The 14,440-nt window shown below is 37.1% G+C and overlaps 1 protein-coding gene across 2 annotated transcripts in view; it reads right to left on the bottom strand.

Moving 5' to 3' along the window:
• Positions 1-281: 281 nt before the first annotated feature.
• The window catches only part of LOC139149277 (delta-like protein 1), a 61,401-nt gene continuing 47,242 nt past the window's right edge, over positions 282-14,440 (bottom strand). Inside the window, exons 1-19 of one of the 2 annotated variants that reach the window (XM_070720927.1) lie at positions 11,474-11,863; positions 10,868-11,152; positions 10,363-10,539; positions 8,806-8,944; positions 8,350-8,410; positions 7,851-7,909; positions 7,559-7,633; positions 7,308-7,424; positions 6,754-6,867; positions 6,082-6,225; positions 5,696-5,809; positions 5,120-5,233; positions 4,804-4,913; positions 4,177-4,452; positions 3,776-3,910; positions 2,684-2,837; positions 2,253-2,429; positions 1,810-1,887; positions 282-1,404 (exon numbers count right to left, since the gene is read on the bottom strand). In XM_070720927.1, the coding sequence (XP_070577028.1) occupies positions 1,235-1,404; positions 1,810-1,887; positions 2,253-2,429; positions 2,684-2,837; positions 3,776-3,910; positions 4,177-4,452; positions 4,804-4,913; positions 5,120-5,233; positions 5,696-5,809; positions 6,082-6,225; positions 6,754-6,867; positions 7,308-7,424; positions 7,559-7,633; positions 7,851-7,909; positions 8,350-8,410; positions 8,806-8,944; positions 10,363-10,539; positions 10,868-11,152; positions 11,474-11,533 (2,559 nt within the window). In that variant the 5' untranslated portion in view covers positions 11,534-11,863 and the 3' untranslated portion in view covers positions 282-1,234. Of the gene's footprint in view, positions 1,405-1,809; positions 1,888-2,252; positions 2,430-2,683; positions 2,838-3,775; positions 3,911-4,176; positions 4,453-4,803; positions 4,914-5,119; positions 5,234-5,695; positions 5,810-6,081; positions 6,226-6,753; positions 6,868-7,307; positions 7,425-7,558; positions 7,634-7,850; positions 7,910-8,349; positions 8,411-8,805; positions 8,945-10,362; positions 10,540-10,867; positions 11,153-11,473; positions 11,864-14,440 lie in introns of those variants that run through there. The other variant, XM_070720928.1, reaches the window with a different exon arrangement.

Genomic DNA, 14,440 nt, shown 5'->3' with positions numbered 1-14,440 from the left:
GGTGAAATATTTCGAGCGGAAAAGAAATTTTGAGAAGTACAAACTCAAGTTGAAAACAGATGGTGTTCAAGAACTTCCAGAAGACAAAGAGTATGGAAAGAAAAGCTGAAACTTGATGTGAAGTGTAGATAGATTCTGCTATTGCTGTAGAATTTTTGCTCTGTTTAGTTTTGTATGCAAGTGTGTGTATGTTCTTCACTTCTTGTGGACTTCTGATTGTGCACAGTGTCATCTGTTACTCATCTGCCCGTCATTCCATAAACACTACAATTACAGACTGATTTTATGCAAATACCCTGATCACTTTGATTTATTTTAACAGAATTGTGAAAACACATGCAACAGTGGCTGTCATGAAAATTGCATAGCAGTTTCAAAAAATATATATTTCAACAACTACTCAAAAACAACAGGAAATAGAAAAATATCAGAAAATATTTACACTGCTTTGAACCACCTCTTTCTTCAAAAATATCAGAAGGGGCATGTTCTGTTTGTAGCACCATATATCAGTTTTAGCAGTTTACTTGCGTATCTGCAGGTATAAAAAATCCACTCTTTACAAAATTGTCCTAAAAATGTATGTACTGCATGCTGAAAACTAGATCATCATTTTTTTCACCAATTATGGTTTGGTATGTCTTGCATCAAGTACATTCAATAGTAATGAGAAGTGTGTGTCACGAGTATTTATATATGAAAAAGTGAAAATAAATTACAAATATTTTAAACTTACAAATCCGCATGAAATTTTTTTCTTGAAAAAAACAACAATAAGCTACCCTGTATAAGAAACATTGCACTTTTTGTAATCTGACAAATAAAGCCCTTGAAATATTACAATACTTTAAGTAAATATATGACACACCCATAGATGGGTTAACATGAATACATGTAGAAAATACAGTATGTAATTTCCTGAGATAAATGTTGGTTTTGACATAGAAGTACCTTCATCCGATGTCCGCAACTGGAAATTTTATTCACAAAACAAGAACTTTGATCGTCTTTTGATGAGTAGGTCTCCCAACAATTGTGAACAACCAATCAAAAACTTTTGTACAGTCAAAAAACTTTGTACATGATAGAATACATCTATCAGATAAGCTCCCATTGTCAATGGCCTTTGACAAATGACAAGCTACATCAGTGACTTCACACTTTTCAACAATGCAAGCCGAAACTGATTTAGGACTTGCTACAAATGCCAACCCTTGGAATGTCTTTGTTTGGTTCACACATAATCAGCACTGTCATCATTCTCTCTGAGTGGCTGTGATTCCTCCGGTATCTGGATGTGGGTGTTGTTATCCATCGACATGTAGTCATTATCTGCATCCTGATTCTCTGACTGACAGCCTGTGTCACTCTGCGATGACAAGCTTATCACATCCAGTTCATAATCTGTTGGAATGAAAGTTAAAACTGGGTTCATATTGATGCGGAAATATGCTAAGAATGCAACTCTCCTCTATTGGTTTCATAACATCACAAGTGCCAATGTTTTTGTTAATAATAATAGAAAACAACTGCAAAGTCCACTGATGACAAATTTTAGCACTGTGTAGAACATGCATCAAGAGCATAGTAATGATGAGAATCAACCTTGAACCATCCATTGTAGCGTCAGTTCTTGTGTGTGAGCTGTAAGTTTATACCATGCCAGCCCAATCCATATGAAATCTCGATCTTGCAAGCTAAGTGGTTTTTGTATAAATATTTTAACCATCCCAAACCTTGACAAATAAACTGTAGCATCTGATATGGGCATACAAACTTACTGGAAAAATATTTTATTGACATACATACCGGCATCTGCTGAACTGCACTGTTCATTACTCTGCATGTAAACGCTCATGGTGGTCATTCCGTACTCATCAACTTCATCTGAAGGGATAAACAAGGAATATTGTTACATCTTAGACTGGAAAAAATAAACATGAAGCACCGGATAATGCTGCTGTGCTACATGTTAAAGTCAAATCAAATTACAGTTGGATTGAGAGATTTCCAAGTTTCTACTTTCATTGATGAAAATGCCTTTATAGTATCTGAACTCTCCGCTTCAAAAGAATGGAGGCGACAACACTGGACACTAAACGGAGAATGCCTGACCAAATCTGAAGATCTGATTTCATTTACACTGCCATTCAATTGTACCTTATAAAATGAATGTAGATTGCAGTAAGAGATCTGCAATGATGTTGAAAAGCATCCACACACACTTCATGATGGAGTGGATTATCACCAACCTTTTTCCTCAAAGAAAGGGTTTTCTCTCATTTTGAGTGTAAGTCTGGACAGTGGATGGTCCACATGTTTTTCTTTCTTCTGTTTGCGCCGACGATACCAGACAGCAAAGCAGATGATGGCAGCTAGCAAGACCAGTGCCAGCAGAATCAGGAAAACTGGTAACCAAATATTTGTTCCTGGAAGAAATACAGGTATATGTGTTCTTATTAAACAAAACTAGTGATCATAAAACTCAGTGATGAAGCAGAGACTCCAAAAACTTGTTCCCATTTTGTCTGAAGTATATGATCATCTTGACTAGTTGAACTTAATGATTGATTTTTTTCTGGCATTAAACCTTTCCTGTAATTCTAAGTTCTATTTTTTTTCTCTTCCCTTCACTTCTCAATTCTCAATTTATTTCCAAACGAAGATGATCAACATGTCATACCTGAATCCTGTTTTCTTTCAGAATAAGTACTTGGAATGAAGATGTCGTAAATTGACTTGAGTATCAGGTTGTTACTGTCCTCCGGTAGAGACATGACGTATCCAGTCAGTTCATTCATGGCATCTTGTGTTACTTCAGGACCACTGCCACTTTCCTTTCAAATGAAACATGAACATCATCAGGAATGTTGTGAGTCATTTACTATAAATAGGTTAAGGTAGTATGCGCCTTGAAAGTGAAAGACTTAAACTTTTGCTCAAACTTTCCTTAAGGAATCTTTCAACAATTCTCTTTCAAAATCAAGACTAAAAATTGCGGGTCACCATGCAAATTTTGGCACTAGAGAAAGAAATTACCCAAGATTTATCAATATTTGAAATTCAACATGGTTGCAATCCCTGTGTTAATTGTATGGAGAAAAATGAAATTTTCAATTTTTGAAAACTAAGCCAGTGAAAAGTTTTCACACACCAAGAGCTTCAAAATGAACCCCCACAAGTAGTATATCAGAAAAGAATTGTAAAAGTTTGAGAGTCTGAATATCTGTGCCCGGGGCGCGTTCTACCTTAAAGGGATGAGAGCTGTAACTTTTGATTATGTTTTCATTGAATATTTTCATTGTTTCTGTTCAAGAAAAGAATATTTTCTTCTCCTTTTCCATGAAGTATGTTGAAATACAGAGTATTTAAGTCTTGCAAACACAATGTAACAACAGTATGCAGACCTATTATTGACAAATCAATTCTAGTCTGGACTAAAATTCAGTTGTCAATAATGAAATTGTGCACTACAAATGTACTGGCTGTGTTGACAAGTTGAGCAGAATTTGACACAATTTTGGGAGTATCACAAGGGTGTAAATATTGTACAATTGGAGCAATAACAGTGAATAGACATAAAAATTTACAGTAATTTTTGAAGTCGCAGATGAAACTGCTGCGCACACATGAACATATACATATAGACTTCTCCTGTCATCTTACTTCAAACTTTGTAATTGCTTGATTATATTCATTTTTAAGTGCCTGGTTGATCTTTCTAGAAAAGAATGATCGTTTCTCTCATTGAAAAAATTTGAAAAATATTTCTTACTGTTGAGACATAGATAACGTTGTCCATTGTGACAATGTCTCGATCACACAGTATGACTAGTTTGTCTTTCATAGCATGAGGACGTAGATCATGGATTCTACGAAGCTCGTAGCAAACGTCTTCCACGCTTGTATTCTGCAAAAAGAATCGACCAAAATAAATCAATGAATGAAAGCTGTGTAAATGCAGTCTGTCACACACATTCCAGTTTCATAGCGAATCCAATTTCTGCAAAGTTCACAGTCAGGGGATACACAGATCAGAGTTACCCTTAAAACGTTTCACCACACAATAATGGTAAAACTGTCTTAAAACAACATCTATGGCAAAACTACAATATCATAGCTTCAAGATAATACAAAGACCAAACCAGATCATCAAATGACTTTGAACTATCTTACCTGTGGTAGAATATCGTAATCTAATTTCATGCCAACATATGTACAGGCGTAACTGCCAGCTCTATCCTTAAATGAAGAAGTGCCACATCTTGCATCTTGAACCGAACCTTTCTTTTCATTACGACATTCACCGAACGGATCACACTGTCCCAGGAGACACTCATATCCTGGTTGGGGTGTACAGGGAGCATCAGGTGGACACGTGTAGAGAATCCGAACATGGTATTCGGATGGTTCATCATTTGAAGCCACACAGTTGTCTGGACCACACCAAATCTGGCAGAATATGAGAAAGGGTTAAATTCATTAAGAGATTCTCGCTGCCTGGTCTTTCTAGTCTTGAAGAGTAAAACTTTTTGTACAGACATCAAATATCCACAGCTGTGTAAACACTGGACTGACAATAAAATGTAATTTTGTTCAAGTAAGCTTTTAACTTCCTGTTCCAATCCCGGTATTACTATTTTTTTTGGCTTCCAAAGCTCATGGACAAAATTCCATAAAAGGGAAACACCATTGTACAGGAATGTTTGGATAGCAGAGCCTACATGGTGAGTCATTTCTGTATAGTCTGCTGCAACTATTGGTCTTACTCATAAGACTGGGCAATATGGTTGGGATAGATACCTTGCTGCATACGATGTCACCGTTGTCACAGTAACAGCCATTACAATCATCTTCCCATTTGAAATTATGTGGCATCACTTTGCCATTCACTATGCAGTCTTCCGGAGCAGCTGCAACATAATGTAAAATGGCAGAGTTTAGGTATTGTTCCGTCAATATTATCTTGAAATTACCACTCAAACGTATATTATACCACTTTTATCAATTTTAGATGAAGAAACATTACTTACCACTGTTGTACAGGGCAAGTTGAAAAGTTTCAGTAAATAAACACAGTTGACAGCATCAGAAATTATAATCCAGTTGAGATACTTACCTTTACCACAATCTTTTCCTTCCCAACCTTTTGGACAGACACAGAAGTAATCTGCCAAGTCGTCCACACATGTGCCTCCATTGTTACACGGTGCTGACATGCACTCATCAATTTCTGAAAATGATGATAAAACAGTTTAAGCCAGAAACAAGTGAAAGTCATTTTTACATCTTTTTGTACAAGATATTTTACATTTAGCAGATATTCTATGTTATAAAGGATGTCTACTGTAGACTGACAGTACTGATGTGGCATTCTTAGTTTCGTACAAAACACAGCAATGTATGCACAAATTAGCCATTGTGTACAGAAATTCAAACAGATTCTGCCATTGCTCCCGTGACTACTGTGGCGGCTCATGCTCAGACTTATAGCCCTTGATATCTAATTTGAAAGTTTTCACTCAGACATTGGCTTTAACATAGTTCCATCTTTATTATTCGTATTTATATTGAGTTCAGTAAGTCTTGTCAAAAATTACTGCAAATGCTGATTTTTGCTTATCAATGATAGAATTGTGATATCATGTGACATCAGTCCTATTTATAAACTTGATGCTGTAGAATGACCTCTCACCTCTTTCACAGTGATGACCTTCATATCCATCTGTACACTTACAATGGTAGCGGTCAATGCCATCAACACAGGTGGAACCATGCTTGCAATGGTTATGCTGGCAATCATCCATATCTACATGAGATGAGATACAGGGGGCAATGAATGTGTAGTATACTGGCTTTGGTAACAGCATGACTTGATATTCACACTGGTTCAAATATTGAAGGTGCCAATCAATGTATATATGTTCATCGTATTTTCGTTCACCCAGTAAATATGGTTTTTTTACAGACTCTACATACCTTTTATCAATTTTTTTTTCCATATTACAGCTTTTTTAAATCTTACATTTAAACACAGTTCACCAATGTACCATGAAATTTCTTATGAAACCCTGTACTTACTTGTGTCACAGATGTCTCCAGTGAAGCCCTTGTGACAGTCACATACAAAACTAGTTGGTGTGTTTACACAGTTGCCATAACTACCACACACTCCGGTCGGAATCAGTTTGCCATCTTTATTTTCAACGTAACAGTAGTTAATTTCTGAAAAAAATTTACCCAAAAATTATCAAGTAAGCAAAACATTGTACTACAAATCGGTAGATAAGCCTATATCAAACTGTCAATTGTTTTTACATTGTTTACCATGATGATGTGATAAATATATACGTACATTTATTTATTTATTTATTTATTATGATTGAACTTCTTTTACTTAATTGTGTACTGAATTCTTGTCAATTTGTCAATTTTCATGATTTACAAATAAAAAGAAGATGTATACACACACACACATATATATATATATATATATATACTTATATATATATATATATATATATATATATATATATATATATATATATATATATATATATATATATATATATATATCATACTGAAACCTATATATCTGATCACTCTTTTTAGATGTACCTGAAGAAGCTCTATGTAGTAAAGATGTTGTACACAAGAAATACATCATAGTTCTTCAGATGAAATAACTTGAGTATCTGCATGTTTTTTCAACATTTTTTCATTCGGACAATCAAACTTTATTATTCAACTCACCAGTTTCACAATGAGCTCCTTGGAAACCAACACTGCATTCACACTCATAGAACCCTTGTTTATCCAAGCAGGTTGCACCGTTCAAGCAAGGAGAGCTAGCACACTCATCGATATCTGAAAGTGAGTTAACAATTCTTATCATTTTTGTGCAGGTTGAATTTTTCTTTATCAAGACAGCCATAAATGCATAAATGACAAAGACAATGGGGGACTGTACGTGTAAAAGATACAAATTGGCATTTGACACAGACAAATGTTCTTATTAGACATGGATAATGCTTCTAGGATCTCTTGGAGCTGTTGATGAGGATTTTCATTACTGATGGACAGTTTTATCAAACTGTACAAATGAATGTGTCAGGTAAACTTTCTTGAGAAACCTTAAAGAGCAAGTATACATTTGTGAAAAAATGTGACACTGATAATCTCATGTAAACGTTGTCAGTGATTGTTTATCTGAAATTATCAAGAAAATCTTTGCTATCAAGTACGTCAAAGTTCCCAACACATTTTGGAAAAACTTGTAATTCAGAATTAATAAACTGGATACTAACCTATTTCACAGTTGATGCCGGTGAAGCCCAGAGCACACTGACAGGTGTAGTTATTGGGACCGGAGTTACTACAAGAAGCTCCATTCTCACATGGATTACTGCGGCATGGATTCAGATCTACAACAGTGACAAATTAGAAACACATATTATTACACAGAGAAACACATCAAGCAGTTTAATTTATTGACACAGAAAATTTTAATGGACCAAAAAGTTTTGCCGAGGAAATTTGAAAATTAGGGTCAGCTTACCAATGTCACAGTTTTGTCCAGTCCAGGTTTCATCCTCGCAATGGCAGTCATTACCCACGATGCAATGCCCATTCACTGAAGAATATCAAAAAAGTACATTAGGAAAGTTGAGGACAGTGTGTAAAATATGCCACTGAAAGACATTATTCATTCAATCTAGACAGAAAGCAGTGCAGGAACTTCAATCCATAGATTTTCAAAGAATGCAAAGTGTGAGAAAATAATACTCCAAACACCACAGCTGGTTCTACCACATTATGATGTAAGTGAGAGAGGACTGATCGATGCTTACCACATCCTTCCGCAGGAATGCATTTATCGCATAATCTACCGCTCCAATGTTCTTCACAACTGTGAGAAAAATCAACACAACAGAATCTTGTTGGGTATTTTAAGACTATGGCAAGCAGACACATACAGTGAAAAACTGTTTTCACCTTCAATGAAACACAAACAGTGTCTTGTGAGAAGAAAGGGATTCAATGCAATGGGCATAAACATAATCAAGTTTTATTATCGATTTAAGAGTTTTTGAAATGGCAGTGTGAGATTGGATGCAGACCCACATAGCAGATTACAGAAAGGGAATTACAGCAACCAAAGCTATAGGTTGATTCAAAAATGCGTGTTTCACACAAACCATAAAAAGTAGTTTATAGCTTCAAATGAATGTGCTAAGTTCCAAACCTTGCCAAGGAATGCTGGCTATTTCTCTTTTATAAAAAGACACATTTGAACCAGCCTAGAATGTAGCCATGGTATTTTGGATTTTAAAACCTAAAAATACTTACATGCATTCTCTGGGTTGAGTACAGCTGCCATGAATTGGACTGCATCCAGTGGTGCAGACAGCTGGAACAAAATTATGAAAATGGATTGTCAATGGCGAAAACAAAAGTGTCTTCAGTTGAAAATATTGCAGAGGTTGGAAAGTCTTTATTTTGGAAGATTAAAGTCTTGAATGCTTTGCAATTGTTTCCTATTGGTGTCATTGAACAGGCACATAGCAAGGTGAAAAATATAGGGTGACATTATTTTATCTGTGGTGAAAGATGTCACAGGGTATTGACCTCTACACCCAGGATGTTACAAAGCAATTTATCAGATCATGTCGACTGATGAACTTTCATCACTATATCTCATTTCAGAAGGATTTCCTCATTAAACCCCCCCCCCACTCAAACGAAGTTCCTCAGATACTTGTCAAAGAGTTCAATCATCAAATGACTGTGTTACTTGATACTTACGCTGATTACAGTCAAGTCCAACCCAGCCCAATTTGCATATTTTACTTCCTGTCTGATAGTCGCATGTGTAATGGTCTTCTGGCGCAGCATGGCAGAAAGTATTGCAATGTCTATCATACCAATCCTCAGCACAGTACACCTACAAGGTGGAAACATGAACCAGTTAAACTTGTCACTTCTATAAGATGGAATTTTTGGGAACCTGTGTCTTTTACACTGACATTGTAATACCACCTTTCTATAGTATATCTATGCAGAGTTGTGAAACAGTTGATATATCACTATTGGTCGTCACCGACAACAGATGCTCACTGGCAGGATCCACTGCAGTCATGCGTCTACTTTTGAAGGTGACCCTTCCAACCAATGGCATGTAGCTAACTCAATGTACGGCCCTGTGATATCGCAATAAGTTGCCCTGCAATATAGCAATCACTTGCCCTGTGTGGCCCTGGCACTCAGCTAACTCAATGTATGGCCCTGTGATATCGCATTAACCTGCCCTGCGATATTGCAATCACTGCCGGTGTGGTCCCCGGCAGTCAGCTAATTCAAAGTACAGCCCTGTGAATATTGCAATCACAGGGTCATACATAGGGCGAGCCGGCCGAGCACAATTAAGTGCTCCCCACTTTGTAGCCAGGAAGATAGCTTGAAAATCAGAGAGGGGAATCCTACAGCTGTTCAGTGTCTTTGTATAAATGACTCACCCTATTTATTTGATACAGTATTCTATCACAGTACTGTGACCAAACACATGCCAAGGAAATTACTTAGACTACAGGCTTGACAAAGTTCTCATTTCCAAAGCGATAACACACAAGTCAGACCTGAGACAAAGTTTATAAAGAATGTCGGTCTAGACTATACAATTCAAATAGTAGCAATAAATAGACAGGTCCCAACTCTTGCTTTGCGTTGCCTTGGGCTTGGACACCCCATTGACAATCAGGCAATTACCAGTAGGGTAGGGGAAGGAAATGGCCAACCTAAGTTATGAAAGTCTCAGTGAATATTCAATTGTCAAAGCATCCTCCCTGATTGACCTCTGACCTATATCAAGGTAGCACATTGTTCATAGTGCTCAATTGCCTAGATCCTGGTTCACAATATTGTTTAAAGCAGTGCTCCAAGAGAAAGTTCTCATTTTTGGTAAAAAACTGTACTATAAACTTTTCTACTAACCCCTCTTTCAAACTCTTCCTTGACAACAATATAAAAGTTAATTTCATTACAATCAGAATATAGAGTTAGTGGGTACTTAGATACATGTATGTGCATAAATGTGTACAAGTGAATGTATCTGTATGTGTGTGTGTGAGCATGTGCTGTCTGTCTGTCTGTGTATATATATATATATATATATATATATATATATATATATACTGTAGATTTACACATGTAAATCACAGTCACCTTACATCAAAGGCACTTATATGACTATGCACACTTTTAGTTTACAATCTTGGCTAAATGCACAACTGAAAGGCCCAAGTTCAACATGGTTTAGAGATTTCAAGGTGAACAATGTCAAAGGTTAACATCACTGAAATTTACCTTGACTTGAGATGCCATGTCTGTGTGTTGTCCTTCACCTTGGAGAATTAAACTCTTCCAACTTGAACTCTGTTCACTTGTACCGGGTTCTATTTGTACGGTTGTCATATAATTATCAATGAGTTCATCATCATCAGTATCCTCATCAAAGACTGAAATAAACAAACCAAACTGGCTCTGCAAAATAGAAGGGTGTCGATTAAGTTATTGTGGGAAAAACAAAGTGGTTCAGGTAATTTGATTGTTGAAAATACCCAGTATTCTGCTTGTCAGCATAAACTCACACAAGTGATATACTTTGTTATTGTTAAAAAAGGTATTGTGTCTGGACATAGATTTCGTATAAATGTATCAATTTGAAATTGCATGTTAGATGCCAGAATGTTAATCACCACATGCCAGAGTTGGGAAACCGCACAAAGAGAAAATTACGACTGGGAATATCAAATTGCACTCATTCAGGTAGGTGTCTTACTAATAACAAACACGAAAATCAAGGACTTACTGGCCATTCCCCAAAGAATGGAAACTTAATAGGATTCGTCAGTCCGTTGCCTAGGAGTTGTCCGTATGCAAAGTCTATGATGTTTCCACCAAGTATTCCAGTAGTCTCATTCCCGTATGTACAATGGGACTCTGGGTTATGAGGTATGGTTGCCAGGCAAAACTCCATCCACGTGTCACATGAGTCTGGAATTCCTCCATCGCATTTGTCACCGTTGAATAAACGACCCTGACTGTTGCTGAATGATACCAATTGCAGTTCTAACGTCCCATCACCATTAACCAACTAGAAGTTAGAAAGCAATTAACTGGTTTTAATTCACCATGTAAATGAAGGTCTCTCTCTCTCTCTCTCTCTCTCTCTCTCTCTCCTACTTGCGAAGGATAGTTTTTTCCATGCACGTTTCAAACTTGCAGAAATCATGCGCGTTCATCCTTGAAGTTTCATTCTGGCTCGATTCTTCACAGACTTACGAATTTTTACCCATATAAATCATTGATCAGAAATTTCAAGTAACAGTGCTACTAAGAAATCACGTAAGATAATAGAGGTATTGTTGTAACAGCAAAAGAAACGTAGGAAATTATTTTTTGGGAAAAAACTTACCGAACTAAGTGCCCATGTAAAAATTAGCAGTGACTGTATTGTATAATGTTTGAATGCCATAATTGTATCCTGACTCTTGTTGTGCTCGACCGGCCCGATAATACGGATAATGCTGTCTGAAGGTTGCGTGGCCGCGCTGTTTGCCCGACTTCTGATGTACGTATCCAAAGTGCCGTGATTGTTACAACGGCGACGGTCAATGAATGAGGACCTGTGGGACTGTCAGCTCATTTTATATGGAATCTTTGTACCGGATGACCCCGTCATCCTCTTGGCAAATTTAGACCTACAGCCACGGACCACCGACCAACCCTCCAGACAGCGTATACCGTTACCTTACTCCGCCGCCGACGCGATCAATCAACTGGAACTGTGGCCTCTATCGACTTCCGGGGTGTCTCCGATGACCAAAGCCACTTAGCTGAAAATCAAATAGTCACTTCCTAGTCTTGTGGGACATGCCGACTAAAACATGTGAAAAACATTTATTGTATGTGCGTGTCTGAGTGAATATCGATGGTGAAATCATTCATTTTATGCTTAATTAATCAGAGGGAATAATGAGCTTGTCCAACATCACATCACTGCACATATAGTTTGGCTGAGGGGTCCGTTCATGGGATCGGATGCGCAACTTCTGCACTGGTTAATTTTTCATGTGTCACCGCAACCCCATTGAGGCGTATCATCTTCAACGTAAGATGATCTCCAGGATCTGGGGAATTATGTTTCTCAATCACCAGTAACACTACCTGTTGATGATAGATACAGTCCAACTGATGCATGCCTCAGATTACACGATGATGAACTCGCTCAAGAAATTTAGGTTAGCAGCGTGAGCTACACGGCGGATTCTGTTTCCATGGCAACTGCGATGCGACTTTTCTTGTTTTGATTGTTTATTTAATTACAATTTCATCGACCGTACAGTTACAAATCCGTAATAACACTGAACAAGAATTGTTTTTCCATAAACATAATATAGCATCTACGAATGTGACATTTTCCGAAAAGATGCTCATCTTTTCCAAAAAATGATCCCAATACCCAATCCCATCCCTCTCATGGAAGGACCGGGGCAGGCTATGACGTAGCATTACGCACACATCTAATCATTCATCGAGGTTCGATTGTAATATTTAAGTTAGACTATATCAAAGTAGTTCAATGATGTCACCCGCTGAACCAATTTATCGTCCTGCGGCTTGTGAATTACTGATGCACGATATCCCTCAGGCTGGCAAAATATAATAAGTTGCTCGTACATCCATGAGCGCTCAAGCCAGCATGTTTCTGTAAATCTGACTTTGGTCGACAACGCCGCTGTTCGGCAGCTTCTATTTACGGGGCTGCGATGTCGTTGACCTGTCCAGGAAGTGGTTCCGCCAACTTGTTCTGAGTTGCAGTAAACAACCAGCAAAGCCCTTCCCCAGGTTTGCGCATGGCCAAAATAGATGACTCAGCCCACTTGAATACATATTTGGTAATGCGTACATTTTACCCTTCCAATGCCACATAGTACTTTCATCAACTTTGTTGATATTTTGAGAGAATAATAGAAATGCATAATAGTAATAGTAAGATTTCAATGAATTGTGTGGCCCTCTTCCTCCGGTATTAGAATGACCCACTTCTTACGTGTAAAGTTTACACTGTAAACTACGGTTGACCATAGACCCCAGGGTCTATGGGTTGACTCTGTTCATTCTTGATAATGTAGGTTTGTTTACCCATTGCACTACATGTAATGCGTCGTCTCTGACGTTATGACATGAGGTAACTGTGCAACAAGCAGGACTTGTAACTTGTTTTACGGATTTGACATTGAGAAAGACATACGACACGCCGCGATTCATGCCGAAATGTACTGAGGCTATACAAGGCCAAAATCAAAACAAACAACCAGTTTTTACTATAAAACAGAATGAATGAGACCTGATCGTGACAAATACTAGTACATTCTTTGAAGTGACCAGTACTGTAAAACGGATATTCACCGGAAGAGGATTAACATACTACCGATGATAATTGAGAACTGTTGTAATACGCCTTTCTAACAAGCACTGTAACCATTATGTACTGTTACCAATAAAACATCTTCAAATACAAAAAATAATGTTGTTTTCTATGGGACGAATTTGCTTGTGCTGTGATACTCTTTATTTCGACATTTAATATTTTAAAGACATTATATACAATGCCATGTGAACTACGTTTGTGAATTGTGGATAATTCGCATAGATTGTCTACAGCATATATATTTTTTGCTCTTAGCTTTAGAGCGATTTTGATTATCATGTTTATCATTGCTGCATCCTCTGCCAAGCCTTCTAATAATTTAGTAACCTTACAGTTATTGTAAGTTATTATTATTATTATTATTATTATTATTATTAATATTTGTTACATAAAAGGGAGAGTGGCAGTATGTTCGATGACTCATGGGTAATAACTTCCCTAAATGATGACATGCATATAATTATTTCCATGGTGAAGGCAATGGGTCAAGCAATTGATAACAAATTAATCATCAAAACGATTCAGAAAGTATATTCCAGTGCTCCTGAGAATGGGAAGTGTTGAATGTTATTCGAAATTAATATTTTAGCTCATTTTCTTTCAAGGGACAAAGTCGCTCTTTTTTACCCCTTTCATGAAGTTTGTTTTATATGAAAAGAAGTTTTGTTGTTTGACTTCTTAAAAATGGCGAAATACTGGTCAACTGTCCACAACCTCAACTCTGCTTGCAGCCATTCGCATGCTCGGCGAAACATTTTACGGTCTGTACTAAAATATCAAGTACCGTGCACAACTGTCACTATGAACGCTGATACAAAAGTTTGGAACTCGTTCAAACTTTTGTAATGAAATCTCAATTGGCGATGGCTTTCATAAGAATATCAGCTTTTCCTTACATTGTGACAACGTTTATTTGACAAGGAAAGTAAAAGGAAAAAAATTATTTTG

This window comes from Ptychodera flava, chromosome 14 (genome assembly GCF_041260155.1).
Source record: "Ptychodera flava strain L36383 chromosome 14, AS_Pfla_20210202, whole genome shotgun sequence".
Lineage (NCBI taxonomy): Eukaryota > Metazoa > Hemichordata > Enteropneusta > Ptychoderidae > Ptychodera > Ptychodera flava.
The sequence above is the reverse complement of the archived record's forward strand: the minus strand, read 5'-3'. Positions and strand labels throughout refer to the sequence as shown.